Genomic DNA, 18,482 nt, shown 5'->3' with positions numbered 1-18,482 from the left:
TTTTCAGGCTGCATGACGCTTTTGATTGGAAACTATGACGCATCACAGTAAACAACACAACACAAAATTCACTCACTGTGTAAGCACACCATAGGTAAGAACAAAAAATACCCAAGCTACTTGTATCTTGATCTGGATGATGAATACAAATCATAAACACTTATGATTTCCACCATGTTTACACGCAAATGTGTGTACACTGAGCAAGGTTTTTAGACAATCCTTTCACAAACAGGGTTCATGAAAAGCGTAAACACATAGCTTGATTTATGGAACCTGGATTTCCAATGTTTTCTGACAATCTCAAAATATACAGTTTTTTTCCAATACACTTTATAAAATCAGTGATTCCAGCTCGAGCGACTGCCACAGTGATCTCTAACAAAAAAGCTACGTAAATATGTCGAAACAATGTGAGGCATTTTACAAAAACATCCCAATACTGGAACTCCTGAATCATCAACACTTAAAAAGGATCTGCACTCTGATGTTTAACCTTAAGTTGCCAAAAAAGAAAAAAAAAATCACACCAGTCACACCACTTTAAAGCTGTAAAAGTTAGACAGCAGGTGTCAACACATGAAAGTCCTGTGATACAATCTTAACTTATCCTTAAATTAAAAACACGAGCTTGCAAATGGAGATGTGGACACTTGGGGGCTCAAGAGACATGGATAAATAGTCCAGTGAAGACAGGTGAGAACAGATGCTGCTTCGGTTCGGTCTGTGCTGAGAACTGGTGAGAAGGCGAGTTTCGGCAGTCATTTGGAAGAGTTGAGATGTCCTTCTGAAAGGTTATTGAGGCGCAATCGCAGTTCTTTCCGGACCTGCGACACCATCGTCAGTTTCCTCTTGTATTCCTGAAAAGTGTCCCGAAAGAAGATAAAATAAGAGTTTTGTCTATAATAATATTGTACAAGTAGTTGTTTATTAGTCTGAACTTATTTGAAGCTCATGAGCGCCACAAATACCACATTCTGCATGAAACAAATTTATACAGAAGTGTTGCATTTACATTCTGTGAAACGAGTTTATGTATCTGAGGTTTCTGGCTACGTTTATCTTCATGTGGTTAGTCCAATACATCAGTGTTCCAGCGTAAAAAAGAAAATACCATGTGATGATTTATAGTTGCTTCAACTTCAGCAATTACTCATCTCTGCACCAGTATTTTAAAATGTCACCATTTGCTTTGGCTTCACTAGTGCCTTACATTATATACTTTGTGTATAAAAGTAGTGTAGTGTCCACCAGTTCTAGTGCTTGTGAATGAGCGCTTCTGCAAAATAAAGTCTTAATTTAAATATTTAAGAAGTGAAGTCGGCTTGCCATTTTGGGTTATCTTGAGACTTTACAAATGTTTTAATCTCTGCTGTTTTTGTTGTGTACATTCACTTTTAGATCATTCTGAACATCTGGTTTGTTCATATGGGCTGTTCAGGCTGCCCTATCAGATAACATGCATAATTTCATAAGTCATTCCTAAAATAAATGCTTTTATTGTTCCAAGTCAACTCAGAATTCACATTTGTATTGAACTGAGCTCAACCTAATTCAAATTTTACAAAAAAAAAAATTATTTGCAATACCTTAACTTTGCCATAGAGCTAGAAAATGTTCGTCATGTAAGAATGCGGTAAGCCTCAGGGCAAAATAAAAGCACACAAGAACCATTTCAGTCTTTAATTTTCACTTTTTATTAAACACCTTAGTGAAGACATGCGATATGCTTCGTTTTTCTCCTGGATTCCTGTGGATAAAAGCTGCATACAGCTGTCACTACACAAAGAAGCATGTTTATGGGAAAACCGTTAGTTTTTATTTTAGATCACCGAATGTTAAATACTTACCGTATGGATTCGGAATCAGAGCTAAAAGAACAATTTTTTTTTAGAGATAAAAAGTCATGGTCAACCTTATTTTGGTTTCCCCAACAGCCAAGAGCCTTCCTAGCATTACTTGATAACTTAAGACATACCCTTGGTTTAAATAAATAGCAGAAACATATTAGTTTCCTTTAAAATGTGAAACTTTAATCTCACTGTTAGGACAGCAGAAGCCTAAAACCGAATAAGAGGAACACAATAGTGACTCACAAGACATAAAAGTGAATTATTTAGAAGGAAAACAGAAAAGTGATGTACGCACTTCGAGTTTCTGCTCGTTCTGGGTCAAGCCGTCCTTCTGGCTCTGCAGGAAGGTCGTTAGCGTGCGCGTCAGCTGCCTCCTGTCGTCAATCTCCGCGGCCAAGCGACCGCTGTAGTCGGCTAAAAGCATGCAGGCTTCCTCGACCATCCGGGAGAGCCGCTCGCCCGACTCTTTGTCTGAATCAAACAAAAACATTCAGAAACAGAGACACAAAGTTCAGCAGGCGGGCAGCCATTCAGTCTTATAATTTTATGGTGGGTAAAGTCACTCCCCCGAATTATCAGGAGTTTAAATTTCTTTGTATGCTGCAATTCATCATTACAAAAATCAGAAACATTACGGTGCTTTTCCACACAAAGTTAAATCTATTTTCATTTGGATTTCATGTGACAGAAGGACACAAAGTGTGGCATATTTGCAAAGTGGAAAAGCTGCGGTGTCTATATCTGTTCAGAAAGAAATGCTTTATTATAGCATCTAATAGATGCACATTATTGTTACATCTAGAAATTTTGCACATGCGCACAGCGCTGGAGGGCAAATATCAATCAAATAATTATTTCCCCCCCCCGCTGTAAAAGCAGAGCCAAACTTTATGTCTCCATGTCTACCTGTGATCCTGTGAAGGAGGGACGTGTCCTGGACCTCGGCAGGAAGAGAGGAGATGCGCTGCCGCAGCACCGAGTCGCTGGAGGCGGCATTTTCGAGTTCCTGCAGGGCTCGAATTAAATCTGCCGTCTGTGGGTGAAGAGCGATACAAATCGAGGAAAAAGTGTGGGGGGAGGGAAAGGAGCAAGAATGGGCTATTTAAGAGACTATGATGAGAAATAACGAAAGTCAGATTTATGAAGAAATAGTAGTACAAATACAGTTCAGTTTTGTCAACCTCCTGCATTAAACGCTGCGATTTTCAAAGACACCACCTGTGGAGGATCCGCTGGGGAGCTGCGGGAGGCAAAGCCCTCATCGTCAGGGTGGATCTCCTCATAAGATCGTTTCTTAGGTTTCTTTTCTCCATCTACAATTTTTAGACAAGACAAAAAACACAGAAAATAGAGAAAATATCAAACTCAGAGGTTGCTCTGTATTCAACTCCACCCCAACGTTGCAGCATCACACTATCTCCCCACAAGAGCGCGTCTCGATAATGTTACGATTTAAAGCCTACATTGTTGCTGAACCCAAACGGGTTGGTGTTGAACTTACAGAGGACCTCTGAGAGCTGCTCCAGCAGGTTGTTCTCATACACCGCTCTCTCCTGCCAGATGGACAAAACCCGACCTAGCTGTTTCTTGCAGCCCTCCTCGCCGTCCCTGAACGGGGGAAAAACACCCGAAACAAAACGCATTCGCTTTCAAACACAGGACCGGTAAGCCTAATCCTCCTTCGTAAAAAAAAAAAAAAAAAAAATCAAACCCGACCTGTTGACATGTTTGAACGCGTCAACAATGACCGGTGCAAAGTCCTGGGTGAACTCCGGTCCTTTTCTCTTGCTGTTCTGAATGACGTCGTTGGCCAAGTAGAGGAAGGTCAGCTTGCGCGATACCTGAGCTGCTCGCACACGCGCACACACACACACACACGCACACACGTCGAAACACACATAGCGGAGAATGTGGATGTGACGAACAAAACCGACAGAAGAGCTGGTCATTTTTGCTGCTCTTGCGATCTATCGCTTCACAGTCAGTAAGGAGGTTTCTTACTGATCATCTGCCTCCAATTAATATACCACTCAGTGATTTTGACTGAGTCGCAGCTCCTAACCCAATCTTCCGAAGTCGATGGGGCCCAAATGGGGATCAGAATCGCAATCGAGGGAAATGAGGTGCAACGTAAAATCTTCTGATTTGCTACTTGGTTTTTGGTACATATTGGAAACAGGTTGAGACAAAACAGTAACGGCCAATTCAAAAAGGGTGGATTAATTGTTTTGATTTTTTTCAACTGAGCAATAGAAAAGAAGTAAAATAAATGTGTTACAATTAGAATAAAATACAATCTAAATGCATCTTATGGATCTGTTCACTCTACTATAAATACTAGGTTTAAATCCTATTCAAATAAAGAATAGTAAAACACTACATAATATTTTAGCATTATTTTTGAGCAGCACTTAGAATCAATTAAATCATAAATCACATGGACTAATTTCCATATTAGTCTTTTATAAACCTTGTATTTTGGTTATATTCCTTTTTTTTCTTAAATTCAAACAACTTGAACGAGTAAAAAAAAAAGGGACAAAGGGTTTCTATTTCTGGACTAACGATGTTTTGAATGTTGTTGGACTGAGGTGAGCATAAACCTTTAGAGAGAACCATCTTTATCCCACAGAGCTTTTCAGACACAACTGTCTGTTTTCCCCCAGACGCAGAGCCCCAAACTAAAACATCCACCTGAGATGTCATTAGGACGCTCGACTAGTCCCCCGCTAATAAGTCCGCCATTAATAGCAGCGCCTAACATGTCGGCAAACCTTTCTTTGTCTTAATTTAGATACCATGACAACCAAATTACTCAATAAAACTAGAAGTAGTTTGCTTTCATCAGTGGCACAATTAATTATTATTAGAAGTGATATTGAAGATTCTGTAGCCTTATTGCTTTTACTGAAGTATTTGAAGGTAATTGGATGAATTTAATTCATCAACTACAAATCTTCCACAAGTGGCAGGCAAATTGCAGCTGATTAACCTCTTAAAACTGAAAAAAATGCCCATTTTCTATGCCTGAAAATTGACTTCTACTTGTATTTTCTGCTCAAATTATTTTAAATCATGTTTATGTACACAAATAAATTTTGTAAAGATAAGAGGTGACTTGTTTAAACTTACATTTTAGTATGTCTAGGACATATTCATAAAATTGTATTTTATGAATGTTTTGAAATCTTGGTTGGAACCTTTTCTTTGTTTTGTTTTTGAAATCTTATCTTTTGAGGCGCGTTTTTTGTCCTCATAATTGTTATCATGGTTATTGTAGTGCAGCTTAATAAAGATTATCATTATTACTTTTCTTATTACGCGTGATGCCAATGTATAGTTGGATCACAGGAGATAACACCACATTTTTTGACAACAGATTATCACATTTTTGTTTGCCTCGAGTGTCCAACAGATTAGATAGAAATTTATCACGTTTTTTTTTTTAACTATTAGCAATAAAAAAAATAATTGGAGTAACACATTTCTTATTATTACCATTAATATTGTATTTTTATGTTTAATATTACTTATGCTATCAACATATCACATAGGAAACCATAATATTTGTTGATAAGAAAATATTTAATATTGGAAACAAAACAACTACAGCTTTTATGTGTATATAAAAATACATGTATTTGCTTATCATTATCAATTATTCTAATTACTGTAATATTTGCACAACAACTCTTGGCAGCAGTGAACCTAAATATCAGGCAGAAAAGTGTATTAATTAACAAAAACGTATATTAGTTGATTATATGTTCCTTAAAGAGAATAGATGAGGATCTATGAGGATAGATTAGCAGTTTTTTTGGCTAATTCGGAAACCTTTGACATATAAAAGAAATGCATTCAACTAAATATTTACTGAATTAAGATTTACAAACAAAGTATCCCGACTAGCTTTAACATGCAAAGCTAACTCAGAAAACTAACTGCACTTTGCTTGACAATTGGCCTGCTAGCAGCAACAAGGCTAACTATTAAATCTGCCTTTTGATATGAACATAGCAAGCTAAAGTAGTTTAAATAGTCCAGCTAAGAGTTAGCCTGAGCTAGCCTGCTCCCTGCAGCCACATGTAAAGTGCTGAGGACTTCGTGAAGCATGGTCTGCTGTTGTTTACTTCGAGCCTAGATCGACCTTACCTTTCTTCAGTTCGTTGAACCACACTGTGACAATAGTCTTCGAGTGTTTTCTGTGGTGGATGAGCCACAGCGACAGCGTTTGCACACTTTGCTGAGAGTTGCTAAGCTCGGATAGTTTTTTCTCTAATGCCGCCTCGGAGAAAGCAGACATCTCGACGAGAAAAACAGGAGTGAGTCAAGACCACTGCAGGAGGCAGCTTCAGGGTCCACTGAAAAAGGTCTTCTGCTGCAGGTTAGGAGGCCAGTTTGTGAATTGTTGCCATGTACATGAAAGCTTATGCGCTGCGGTGACTATCTGAGCAGTTGTTCATGCTAGCCAGTCACCGCCGCCCTCTTGATGGAGCTCTCTGGGGTTACTGTCTCTGCTGGGGGGCGGGGAGCTTCTGCAGACACGCTTCCGGGTTGTTTAAATGTTGCGTTCAAGTCTAGAGGAAATGACAGTTTTTTCATGAATCTTCTTTCGTCATCTGCCTAAAATAATGGCCTAAGTCATTTTTTGTCAGTGATTTTAGCAAAATAAAAATAAAAAAATCACACATTTTTTCTTTTCAAAAAAATTTACTTTTAACAAAAAATAAAAAATAATTAGGCCATTATTTTAGGAAAGTGACGTTATACAAATGCAGCTTCAGCTCATATCGTGGCAATTCACATTGTTTTGGTTTCTAAAAGTGATCAAATTAAATATTTGCAAAATATGAAAAGTTGGTGATAACACACCTACAGTGTTGTGAAAGAAAAAAAACACCGTTCCTCTTACAGAAAAATGGTTCAGATAAACACATTAAATACTATTATAGTCGAGAAAGACATGAAAATATAAAAATATCACCTTATAGAATCAGTTCAGATTTTAATTGCTAATCGTTCATGAAGACAGGTAAGTGTGTATATTTAGCAATGTGATAAAAATAAAATGAGATATTAAACTGCAGTGGCTAAAAAAGGAAAGAGTTGGATTACAAACTGCAGTTAATGATGTTCCAGTTATTTATCAAAGCAACTGAAAAAAAGGAGATTTTAACCTTGATTTAAAGAAACTTAGTGTTTTGACAGGGCAGATGATATTCTCATAGAAGCTTTTAATAGGGAAAGTTGTGCTTGAAATCATTCTTCTTTGTTGCTTGCCATCATCGCAGCTTTACATCCAAAGAGCTTCACAGACAAGATTAAAACTAATTATTTGACTCAATTTAGTTTCCAAGAGAAAACCCAAAAGAGTCAAGTGTAAGTGCTAGGGCTATATTCAAAAGATGTTGCATCTATAGAATCAGGTTGCCCTTCATGTAAAGCTTGCTTGTAAATAGAAGTAGGAAGGTTTGAGCGTTTCTGCACGGATAGTGAGGTGGAGATGTTTGGATGCTTGCGTTGTATCAAAAATGCAAAGCAGCAACTTCTCTCAGAGAAGCAGGATTGGATTCTAGCGCACTGGGGGGAAACCATTTCTCCAAAGCTGAGGTCCCCAAACCTGATCCCCAGAGCCCACTTAATAGTGACTTTATATCGCAAAGACCACTGGTAAAAAAAATAAAATAAAAAACTATTCAAATGTGTTTTATTATTAGAAAAACACAAATGTTTCAATGTAAGGTTGTTTCTAAAGAGACATGAACACATTTAAGAAGACGCAATTTATTCAAAACTGAGATGTAACATTTTATATTCCATACCAGAGTATTTCATTAATTCTTACCACACTACATAAGGTTAACACATTTTCCAATAGTTTAATTAGCACTTTCATTACAAAGGTTTAGGAAAGTCATAAATTTGAGTGAATCACAACAGATCCAATCTAAGAACTGTAAATCCGTTTCTCTGCAGAAGGGGAAAAACAAACCGCTTCTCAGTTTTAATTCATCTAGTTTTTTTTTTTTTGCTATATGGATTTGAAACTCTAGGATTTCAGTACTTATAAAGGATGTTTTTGTTACATCTGACAGTATGAAAAATTATCTGTATGTAAAGTTTGATTACGAATAACTCCACTGATGCATATTGAAAAATATACAGTGGTGGAAACTCAAATGCAAAAACTGGGATCATGACATCTTTGGTAGAACCAAATCCAGAGACGACTGTGCAAAGACGGATGCCTCATAATGTGTAAAACATAATGGACAACCCTGAGTATGCTCTTCTCCAGAATGTGTGTCATTCAGAGGCTTCTTGAGATGCAGCATTGTAACACAGACCATGACAATCGGTCTTTCATTTCCCTTTAAATTAAAGTGAATGATTGTAGCATCGACAGAATAAATTCAATCTGACAGCCCTAAAAACAAAATGCAACAAATCTCTACATGTTGTTGCAGGGCTGGATTTTCAAAGCAAAGCTGCACATGATAAATGCAGTTGTGCTTTAACGGTAAAAAAAAAAAAAAAGAAAAAACACAATGGCTCAGGTAATGCAATGCATTAATCTAGAAGAGCAATCCCTAGTTTAAGGGATTTTTAATGTATCTGAACCAATATAAACAGCAGTATTTTGAAAGAAAAAAAACAATGTATCAGTTTGGCAAAATAAAAATAGAGCTTGAAATATAAAAATTTCATGTTGGTCTTAAACTTCAAGTAAGATTTTGCTCATGTTCTGGTGTTTGTTTACACCTAGTCACATCCAGTGGCATCTTTCATAATGTGATTCCTTCAGTTCTTCAACATTCATTTCCAATTCAGGAATTATTTTTGAAAAAACAAAAAAAACAAACAAATACAACAGCCAAATTATTTCATTGTACATTTGGAGACTCCAACATGTATTAGTATTAGGGTATATTTTTAAGCTAGTCTAATTTTTAACACTTGACCATGCGAGTCATGAAGTTTGCTTTTATTCAGTTTGGAATGCCAGCGCTGAAATAAACGCCAGGCCTGGGAGTGTAGCACGCAGATTGTCCTGGCTGAATGAAAGCATCAGCCCGAGTCCATCCCCAACCAGCTCCATCTGTGACTGGATACATAAAGTTTGGGTTGGTGCGAGGTAATGGACCCCGGGTGGTGCGGGGTAAAGGCCCCTGGCTGGTTCTGGTTGAAGCATCATGATAGGCCTGAAACATCAACCTCTGCTGTATTGGACTGACTTCAAACGCTGTGGACGGAGTCGTGTAGCGCTGTGGAGCTGTTTGGTGATAGTCAGTAGTGAATTTCGTGTAAGCCTGGGCTTGTCTCTGTTCAGTCTCATGAACCTGTCCTCTAGGATCCAATACAAAGCTGCCCCTGTACAGAGGAGTATCTCCCAAGTGAGTTTCCACGTTTATCCTGGCATCCTTGAAATAAGGAACTTGTTGTCCCCACACCCTGCCTGTGTGAAAACCTGCATCGCTCCATGACGGCTGCTGGTTTTGATGCTGCTGACCATAACTTGAGATGATCTCGCTGCTTTCTCTCTCTAGCCTCGATGCTTCCCGTTCTGCTCCGGCTGATGCTGAACCGTACCAAATATTGGTCCCACAGCTCCCCTCTCTATAGTAGGAGTCAAAAGGTGAAATCTCCTCAGAGTGGGCTCCAGCAGCAAAATGTCCCCCGTTCTGGGCCTGTAAATCTTCATATGTCCAGCCTTTACTCGAGCATTCCTGAGATCCCCTTAACTTATGTAGTCCAGGCAGGTTGTCGCCAACATAACCATCTTCGCCTTGAAATACTGTGACTGTGATGTGCTTTTCTGACATGTAATCACCAGAGTCTGCAACTTCTTGGGAGAGCTGTTGCTCTCGTTGAGATGTTTGAAGCTCCAGCTGTGTATCAATAAGGTCTACAGGAGACCTGGTGTCTAAAACCTCAGAGGGTGATGGAGCTGGCTCCGATTTAGATGAAGGTGATGCAGATGACTCAAAAAGATGATCCGCGTCAAAGGATCTTCTCTCCAGGAGAAGTTCACCTTTACCTATAGGCAGGCTCACGCTAAACATGGTATTGGTCTTTTTCCTTTTCTTCTTCATTGGTTTCATTGTTTTTGCTCGCTTTGGCATCGCTACAAAGCTTTTTTCTGGCGCATGTCGAGCTGTAATCTTGTTCAGACCTGAAACAGGCAAGGCAAATTATGTAAGAGGGAACAGATTGCTATTTTTTTCAAAATATCAGAGGAAAGACTCACCTATGACAGCTTTTCTTTTCTGTTGAAGGCTGGAATGTTTCCCTCCTCTTGAAAGCATCTTTAAACCTTGAAAATGAGAAAAACACCAAGGATATACAGGAAAAACATGCCCATAAAAGGATTTTTGAAAAGAAAAAAAGAGCGAGTTAGCAAAATGAGAGAAAACTACTAAAAGCCTAAGAAAGAAATTGTAATTCAAAATTCACTCAAAACTTTACAAACAAAATGTTCAAACTGCATAACGATGGATTCACTCAGTTTGTTCTCAGATGGCCAAGTGCCTTGTAAAAATATTCACACCCCCTTGGACGTTTTCCACATTTTGTCACATCACCTACATCAAAACATGTAGCACCTAATTGTGAAGCGGAAGAAAAAAAAGCGATGAGTCCCCCCCCCGTCCCCTCCCTAATTTCTCACACAAATAAAAACACCCTGGTACACATTCGTATTCAGCCCCTCTGAGTCCACTTACTTAATTACATCTGCAAAACTTTTGAGGTACGTCTTTAAAACCTCAAATTGTCTGCGCAGTAGTTCGAGCTTAGTAAGATTGGATGAAGAACATCCGAGGATGTTAACTTATCCCAAGTCTCGCAACAAGATTTAGTGTCGGCCTTTGACAAGGTCATTTTTACATGCGTGGTGTGGCGACAAAAAAACTTTGGCTTATTCACGAGGCAAACAGAAGCCGATAACAGAAGTTTTCTGAGAAGTTGTTATTGTCTTTTTGAACTGATGAACCATCGTCCAAGGTCACTCAGCTGCTGCACTGGAGATGGGAAAAGACCGTCTTCTTTGTTAAGCGGATGGGAAGTCCCGTGCTTTCGGTGGACATTAAAAAGCGGTGTATCCTTTTGTTTCTTTACTTTTGGATTTGTCGAGAGTGTTGACGATCATTTTCTTTTCTTTGACCCTTTTAAAAAAAATTATAACAGTGCATTCTGTTATTCTTGACTTGCTGTCAATTGGAACTGTGTCTCATATCAAAATAAGATTAATTAATAAATCTCCTTAACAGTTTATAACAAACTGAAACTTCTTAAGGGTTACTTTGAACAATAGAGGCGTAGTAGAGAGCATGACTAATAGCTGTCCTAGCAACAGGTTTTTCCACCTAAGCTGAGAATCTTGGCATTCCCTCCACAGTTACCAGACCCGTCTGCTGCACTCCTCGGTCTTTATGAAGCCGTTTGTCCTCTAACAAACCTCTGAGGAATTCAGAGAACAGATGAATTTAAATCACAGTATAATAAATGGGCGACTTTTGAACTCGGATGATTTCACTGAATTTGTTTGGTTTTCTTAATGTTGCTTCCATTTCCGTTTTGAGCTACTTTTTGTTGATCAAACACAAAATCCAGAGAAATTACAAGGAAGTCTGCGGTGTCACTTTTAAGTTGAAGAGGTATGAATATTTTTGAAAGGCGCTGCCTATAACTCTATATGATAGTCTTGTAATTAGCTTTGACTTGTGTAAAAAAAAAAAAAAGAAACCAAAAGCTACAAAAGCAGAGCAAAGGCTTCACAAACTTAAAGAAAATGGAAATGTTTATATAAAAACATCACTGTAATCAAAAATGCCTCCTGGCCCTGCATGCTAATCTATGGAGAAGGTCAGTGTCACCCTGGACGTAAAAAACAAAAACCTGCTGCATGGCAGCCATTTTGTAAACTGTAAGCGCACAAGGTTATGACAAAGCACATTTTCGCATTCTAGACTCAGACAGATGACAAAAAGACAGACAGATACTTACAAGTCAGACTTTGAGAGCAGAGATGGAGCTAAAGAGATGGAAGGTTTATGGCCCAGCAAAGAAATGAAAGTCATCTCTACTTACACCAGTGGTAACTTTTGCCAGTGAGTTGACTACAGATGGACTCGGGTACATTTACTATCTGGGAACATGAGATATTGGTTGAGTGCAATCACAACTTCAGTGCATTACATGAGGCCAGTTTCTTTTCTTTTGCATTTTTTTTTTTTTTACACAACAATATCAAATTTGTATTAGTGGATATATAAAATACCTTTCAACCAGTGAAGAATAATCACTTTAACTTGTCATTAAAAACAAAAAAGAATCAGTATTTGATAATCTATGAGTGGCACAAATATGTGAGCCTTTTCTTCCAGTATTTGGAGAACCCACTTTCAACTGCATCATTCTTTAAAGACTTTTTGCCTTGTAAAAATTAGTTTTTGTAACAACATTGGTGTTTAGCATTCACCTGACAATTGTCTCATGAAGGAAAACTAGAATATGAGACGTGCTCATAACATTGTATTGATATTCTATGGTATACCTTGTTCTATCTATGTTAGTCAGATACTTTAAAAAGACTAATAACAGTAAGTTATTTCTTTTCAAAGCCTAATTGTAGATTGGTGGAACCTCAACTTTAAAGATGTGCATTTTGCATTAAATAAATGTCAAAAAACAATATTTTTAAAACACTTCTGAAACTAGAATGTCATCTTAAAGATTTATTTCTTTTGTGCTTAAGCTTCACAGATTTTGCCACACAGATATTTTATATACAAACAAACAGACTTAAAGATAGTTGTTTTTTTTTATCTCACTTGTTTTGTTGGCCTTATCCACTTTGACAACTACTGTTAAAATCTACTATCTGCTCTATGTTTATTAAGTTCATTTCTTAATAAACATAGAGCAAAAAAAAAAAAAAAAAAAACAGAACAACCTGCAGCTTGAGGAAGCAAAAATACCTTCATCTCTCCTCTGCCCTCCTCTTCCTCCACTTTGGCAGCCAGTGACTGAAGCTGGAAGTCATTTTCACCAACTTCCCCCAAAGCTTGTATTTGGTCAGGATAAATTTCCATCTACACAATCAAATATTTATTTTACCTCCCGGAACAGTACATACACATGTAATCGTAACATATGTGAGGAATGTTAAAGAGTCTGAAGCAAACCTACCAGGTAGTTAACTAGATGGGAGGAGCTGGAGAGGTGATCAATCAGGTCATTTTTGGTGGATCTTATGCGACAGCAATGGCATAAGAAACAACATGAGCAGCCGTCTTCACTTCTGAACTCGACCACACGGACGAGACCTGAGACAAACGTGGGTTGGAGTTGTTTTTTTAACCAACTGGCTTAACATTTTAGGTTGGGATAACAACTCGGTTTGTAAATATACACATGGAAATACGCTCACTTCACTTATACAAAAACTCTTAAGAGGAGAAGATTTGCTTCCATTAAAGTTGATTTTAGTTTTTGGGGAGATCAGGAGATGAATAATGATTGAATAAGTTTAAATAGATTAATCACGGGCACAAATGTCAATCACTTTTACAGATGCTTTTGAGCCGTTTGTATTGGGTTCACTAGTTTGAATTTCTAAAGGATTTTCTTCAATCCATTAATTTTCAAATGTATACCTGCACCCACATTAAGATCAGGCTAAATGTCTCTAAGCAAGTTGCTCCTCAACCACATATTTTTTAGTAAACTCTTAAACGAGCGGACTTTATGGCACAGACCTGAATTTTAAATAAAGTTTACAAAGTTTTTCTAAAATTAAGCAGAGTTTTTTGGGAGAGACCATTCAGGAAGCTTACTGTAAGCCTTTCCAAACTTGGTTTTCTTTGTGTTTAGGATCATGGTCCTGTTGCAACAACCAGCCATTTGAAATCAAACTGTCTGCCTCAGATGAAAAGGAAGTTGGTCAGGATTTTTAGGAGCAACTCAGGAACCACCATAAAATGAAAATGATGTAGAAACAGTGTCCCTGTGAATCGTCATGCTAAGGGTCTGTTCTGCTTGCAGTGACACTGAAGATGGAACATTGTCACATTTGTCCACCTCAACTCAAATCATCAACAAGACATTTGAACATTTAGCCGGTTTTGGACTGAGTCGAGATGCTCAAGCAAAGTGACTTCAGTAAACTCCAAAGATAGTTTAAATATTCATATGGAATTAAACTGCAGCCTTCATGATGGCAATAAAAAGCCTGAAGTGTATTAAGCATTTTATTGTCATTTTAACCATCGGTGAGAAAGACAATTATGGATTCAGACATTTATACCTAATTCGAGTTCTTAAAATACAAAGAAACAAAGAAATCATTAAAAGACCAAAAATAATTTGATCCAAGCCCATGACATGTGAACATAAACATCTGGCTGGTTGTGTACATTTCCACATACCAGAACTTCTTCTCAGCCTACATCAGTGGTTATACTCATGTATAACTAATCACATGCTAAAATATGACTGTGTACTGAAATCATGCTGCTATTTACACAAGTTTAGCTTTGTAATTACCGCTTTGTTGCAACAGTTAATCTGTGCTTACCAATGACAGGCTTGGCTCCAGGGAAATCCTCCAGAAACCCGTCGCCGCTCTCCGATACCGCAGAGGCCTGAGCCGACATCTGGACCTTCTCCAGCCGTGGGGCTGATATGTTTTGTAACAGTGTCTTCGGCTCAGTTTGCTGTGAGACTTGAACTAATTTCATGTCACCCCTGTCGGATGTCTCTGGATGTTCCCACTGGTTGCGTGCAGGCAAAACGACCCTCTGAGACGCGACCGGATAATGCAAAGGTTTCGTTTCGGAAAAGCTCTCCAACTCGGCTTGCTCTTGTTTTAAAGTCTTCATCAGAGTCACTGCTGTGGTGTTGAAGAGAGAAGGATGTCTCGTTGACAATACATATACATGTCAAGGTTTCCCCAAGAAAACTTGCTAAGCCCAGTGCTTGGGGCCCTTGGGCAGTCATCCAGCGGTCCGCATTGTTTTTGGTTTAAAAAATGTTTAGAGTTGACAGGAAATTTGAAAATATCACTTGATAATTACATGTTATTGGAAGACTGGAAGATTAATACCTAAACACTAACTACAAAGTCTTTAAAAAAACAAAATAGATAAACAATGCTCAGTCTGACGGCCCGCCAGGCTTATAATACACTGGGGGAAACCCTGTATGTACAAGAATAACATAAGAACGTAAATTCAGAAAAAAAAAAACTAACCATGATTTTCACTCTGTGTCGCCATCATCTGGTAAAGCTCATCTTGAACTTCAAACAACTTTATATAAAAGACAAGAAGATATGAACACATCAAAACACATGTAGCTAAAAACTAAAAACAAACAGAGCCAAACAGCATACCTGAACCTTTCCTGGTCCTTCTTTCTTCTCCAACACTTTAGCCAACTCCATTAAAGGCCAAGCCATCTTAGACAGGTCAGGGCTGCCCAGCCACTTAGACACTAAGTGGGGGTGACAGGCTTTCTGATGAGCAGAGCATCAGATGTTAAACAACAACAACAGATCACAAATACGCAACATGACTTTTCTTCAGCAGAACTTACAATGTAGTTGAATCTGTGGTGGCTCCCCATTATGTGGTTCCGCATATCAGCTTTGGTGAGTCTGCATGCACACACCTCACACAGGTACAACGTCTCTCTGGCCCGTGAAGTCACATTCACACACTCTATAATGGTGCCCAGGCCTAAATATGCACAAAACAGCAGAATTATGGAATGAAAAATGAGAAAAGGCCACATGCAATAAACTTTGACTTGTTTCTATAGACCTATGATGGGTTGTAGTCTGGCTTTGTTGTTCAGATACGTCTCCAAAGAGTTCAGCAGCTCGCTTTTGCCTGAAAACATCAAAATAACATATTTTTCCAAAAACATTTTACACCGAAACTCGGGTGTATAGAATATAAACATTTGTATCCTTAAAGATTCCTTCCGTTTGTGCCTTTATCCATGTTTCAAATCACCAAACTCATTTTAATAACAAAATTAAAAGTATTTCCTTTAAGGGGTTAAAAAGCTATACAAATCAACCTGATCTTATGTGGAAATAATAAACCATAATAATAATAGGAAAAGTCCATCCTGTCCATACGCAATGCCTGGCTGAGTTGCTATTTGTAGCTTTTTTCCCCCCACTTAATATATTTAATCACCAGTTGAAAACTTAATTTTTATATTTACTCTGAACATACAAGATGTACTTAATGGTGTGAAAAATTGTGTCAAAAAAACAAAACAAAAACATAATAAATCTGTTTTACAGAACTGTAAATGGTGCAGCATGTCTTTTTGAACCCCACCTGAATCCATCCTGACGGTCCAGCAAAACACCACCTGTGTAGCGAAGATTGGAGTGATTTAGTAATTACATTTTTTAAAGCTTACCACAGAAGAATCAACAAAAAAATCCACCATGCATAGCACAAGCTTACTGTATATGCATTATTTACCATCTGAAACAGATAGATGTGAAAATATAAAGATAACGTGGCATTATTATGCAGTGGGGGTGCTTTTTGGTCACAGTCAATTGAAAGAAGAATGGAACAACAAGCAGATCAATCTTAAAAAAAAACTGAGTTTGCTTTTACAAAGGACACGAGAAGAAACTATAAAATACTGACTTTGAAGGGATGACTAAAAAATACCACGTGGTTGTAAAGAACTTAATTACTAAAAACAAGTAGATGTGCCAACATTTGAAAAAGTTTACATTGAAATAAAGTCTAAAAATAGAATTAAAAAAAACTTGAACTTTTGCATCTCTTCCAACATGGGATACATAAATTAATTCCTAATAGTTTAGCTGAAATATGATTCAGACAATAATTTGCTTAAATAAGGTTGTTTTTTTTTACTATTTCGATGTCTGGGTGAGCCAGGGTTCAGGTATGTGTTGTTTCAAATGTAACCACGAGATGGCGCAGCCGTTTCAAACTTTAGCAACTGAAAACTGAAGACTCAACGAAAGTGATCAATTATTTTTGATTTGCTTTCAGGATCAACATTCTGAAGCAATTTTCAATCTAACAAACATACAGTTTCTGGTTTAACATAGTTTTTAGCCTCTCGTCATGAAATGCTGACACTTTGCAGCGGAATGTAGACCAACAACTCTCATGGAAACGACTTTTGTGCATGAGGAAACATCCAGTGGTCTTGGTATTTCCTGTAGTCGAGCCCTACTGAAATAATAAACATTCTCCAATAACATCCAACGTAAATTGTAACATTTCTCTCCATCCATAAATAGCTCAATTTTACCGATTCTCCTCCGGATATCCGTCACTGTGAATACTTTAAGTATCGTATAAAACAGCGATTTAAACTCACATTCAACAACAGTACGAAAAAAATAAATATATTCCCCGAAGTAAGTGAAGGCGTGAGAGGTTTCAAAAAAAGCGACGGTAACTATGTTCAACAGCCATTTTCAGTGTGGAAAATCCTAACCGTCCAGGTGTCTGCAACAGCGCCATGTGACCCTCAGCTAACCCGGCTCAGTCCTCCAAACATGTTTGGCTCCCAGAAAGTCGCTGGGGGAACCTACCTATTCTCACCTGGACCAGGAGCAGTCGTTGGTAACACAACTTGAAGTTGTTGTGTAGTAGGAATCTTGGAAAACGGGAAGTAGAGATAACAATGACGCACTGAAAGTTTAGCAACCAATATCTTTCGTGCAGCGCTAAGTTGTTATGAGGAACGCCCATATCAGGCTAGCCCTCGTGTGTTCCTGTGTGTGTGTTTCAGTGTGTCCAGCCTTTTAAGGCGTTTTTTTTTCCAACAAATACTACGCTGTGAGGACCTACTGCTCCTGAAGGGGCCCAAAACCCGGGGCCCCATTAGAAACAGTTCTGTTTTGGGGTGATGAGTGCGGCTTAGGATTTATTGAGTTCAGGTTAGCCATGAACTGATAATGGTTAGAGTAAAGGTCACATTGTCAGAGTTGGTTAGTAATTACTTAGATTGACTCTATTGAATTTACTTGAGTAACATTAAAATAACACTTTATTTTTTATTATTCTTGTAAGAGAATATAATCATTAAGTTCTGGCTCGTTATATTCTCTTGTGCTCCCGGATTCAATGATTCCATGCGTGGAAACAAAAGCCACACAGAGTTAACAATCAGAGCTCCACGCATTTTCGGAGTTTATTCCAACATTTAAAAGTATAAAATCACATCAACAACACAGACACTTCATACATACAAGACATACCTTTATTTACCTGAGACAAATAGGATAAGGAAAAATGCCAAGGCAGGGGAAAAAAAGGCAAAGACGCGTTTTTAGAGAGTGCTCATGCGTTTTTGCAAAAGCAATCTGACTTGTTCCCCTGGGGGTGCATAGTTTTATCTAAAAGGGGGTTTTCCTTGCTTTTTAATTTATGCAATTATGCAATTAAAGCGTGTACCCTCTGTTGGAGAAAACTTTCAGTTGATCTCCGGAATAAGGCTGCTGAGAGTCAAAGTTTCAAGAACAAATACTTTACTGAACATCTGCAGATGGAGAAACACACTTGACAGAGTGAGCTCTCACTTGGGTGAGGAGACATCCTCTCTTTATACAGCTCT

The 18,482-nt window shown here is 38.1% G+C and overlaps 2 protein-coding genes across 5 annotated transcripts; both read right to left on the bottom strand.

The window, feature by feature from the left end:
- Positions 1-105: 105 nt before the first annotated feature.
- LOC103472340 (regulation of nuclear pre-mRNA domain-containing protein 1A) lies at positions 106-6,388 on the bottom strand. The gene is made up of 7 exons (XM_008421919.2): positions 6,006-6,388; positions 3,570-3,699; positions 3,355-3,461; positions 3,072-3,166; positions 2,760-2,886; positions 2,149-2,324; positions 106-860 (listed from the first exon to the last, which is right to left on the bottom strand). Exons 1-7 carry the CDS (start codon positions 6,154-6,156, stop codon positions 762-764), a joined length of 885 nt encoding a protein of 294 aa, XP_008420141.1. The 5' UTR covers positions 6,157-6,388; the 3' UTR covers positions 106-761.
- Positions 6,389-7,621: 1,233 nt separating this feature from the next.
- Positions 7,622-17,646, bottom strand: LOC103472339 (uncharacterized). 4 transcript variants are annotated; one of them, XM_008421913.2, is made up of 12 exons: positions 17,468-17,646; positions 16,208-16,241; positions 15,677-15,745; positions 15,450-15,592; positions 15,247-15,369; positions 15,106-15,163; positions 14,431-14,745; positions 13,044-13,180; positions 12,833-12,946; positions 11,943-12,000; positions 10,102-10,167; positions 7,622-10,026 (listed from the first exon to the last, which is right to left on the bottom strand). In XM_008421913.2, the coding sequence occupies exons 1-12, from the start codon at positions 17,615-17,617 to the stop codon at positions 8,843-8,845; spliced, it is 2,451 nt and encodes an 816-aa protein (XP_008420135.1). In that variant the 5' UTR covers positions 17,618-17,646; the 3' UTR covers positions 7,622-8,842. The 4 variants fall into 4 exon arrangements, with proteins under 4 accessions (XP_008420135.1, XP_008420136.1, XP_008420137.1 ...); XM_008421914.1 differs by having other exon boundaries at positions 17,458-17,564; XM_008421915.2 differs by lacking the exon at positions 17,468-17,646 and adding an exon at positions 17,241-17,315.
- Between the last annotated feature and the right edge of the window lie 836 nt (positions 17,647-18,482).

Source organism: Poecilia reticulata, linkage group LG11 (assembly GCF_000633615.1).
Source record: "Poecilia reticulata strain Guanapo linkage group LG11, Guppy_female_1.0+MT, whole genome shotgun sequence".
NCBI classification, from domain to species: Eukaryota; Metazoa; Chordata; class Actinopteri; order Cyprinodontiformes; family Poeciliidae; genus Poecilia; species Poecilia reticulata.
Note: the sequence above shows the minus strand (reverse complement) of the source record. Positions and strands in the feature narration are given on the sequence as shown.

Excerpts from the sequence above, each read along its gene's own strand:
- LOC103472339 (XM_008421913.2), bottom strand. The coding sequence starts at position 17,617 with ATGGGCGTTCCTCATAACAACTTAGCGCTGCACGAAAGATATTGGTTG. Across the intron at positions 14,746-15,105 it reads GACACAGAGTGAAAATCATG|CAGTGACTCTGATGAAGACT; the intron begins GTTAGTTTTTTT and ends TCAACACCACAG. Across the intron at positions 12,001-12,832 it reads AGGGCAGAGGAGAGATGAAG|ATAGTAAATGTACCCGAGTC; the intron begins GTATTTTTGCTT and ends TCATGTTCCCAG.
- LOC103472340 (XM_008421919.2), bottom strand. The coding sequence starts at position 6,156 with ATGTCTGCTTTCTCCGAGGCGGCATTAGAGAAAAAACTATCCGAGCTT. Across the intron at positions 2,887-3,071 it reads CCCCAGCGGATCCTCCACAG|ACGGCAGATTTAATTCGAGC; the intron begins GTGGTGTCTTTG and ends CTTCACCCACAG. Across the intron at positions 861-2,148 it reads AGAACGAGCAGAAACTCGAA|GAATACAAGAGGAAACTGAC; the intron begins GTGCGTACATCA and ends GACACTTTTCAG.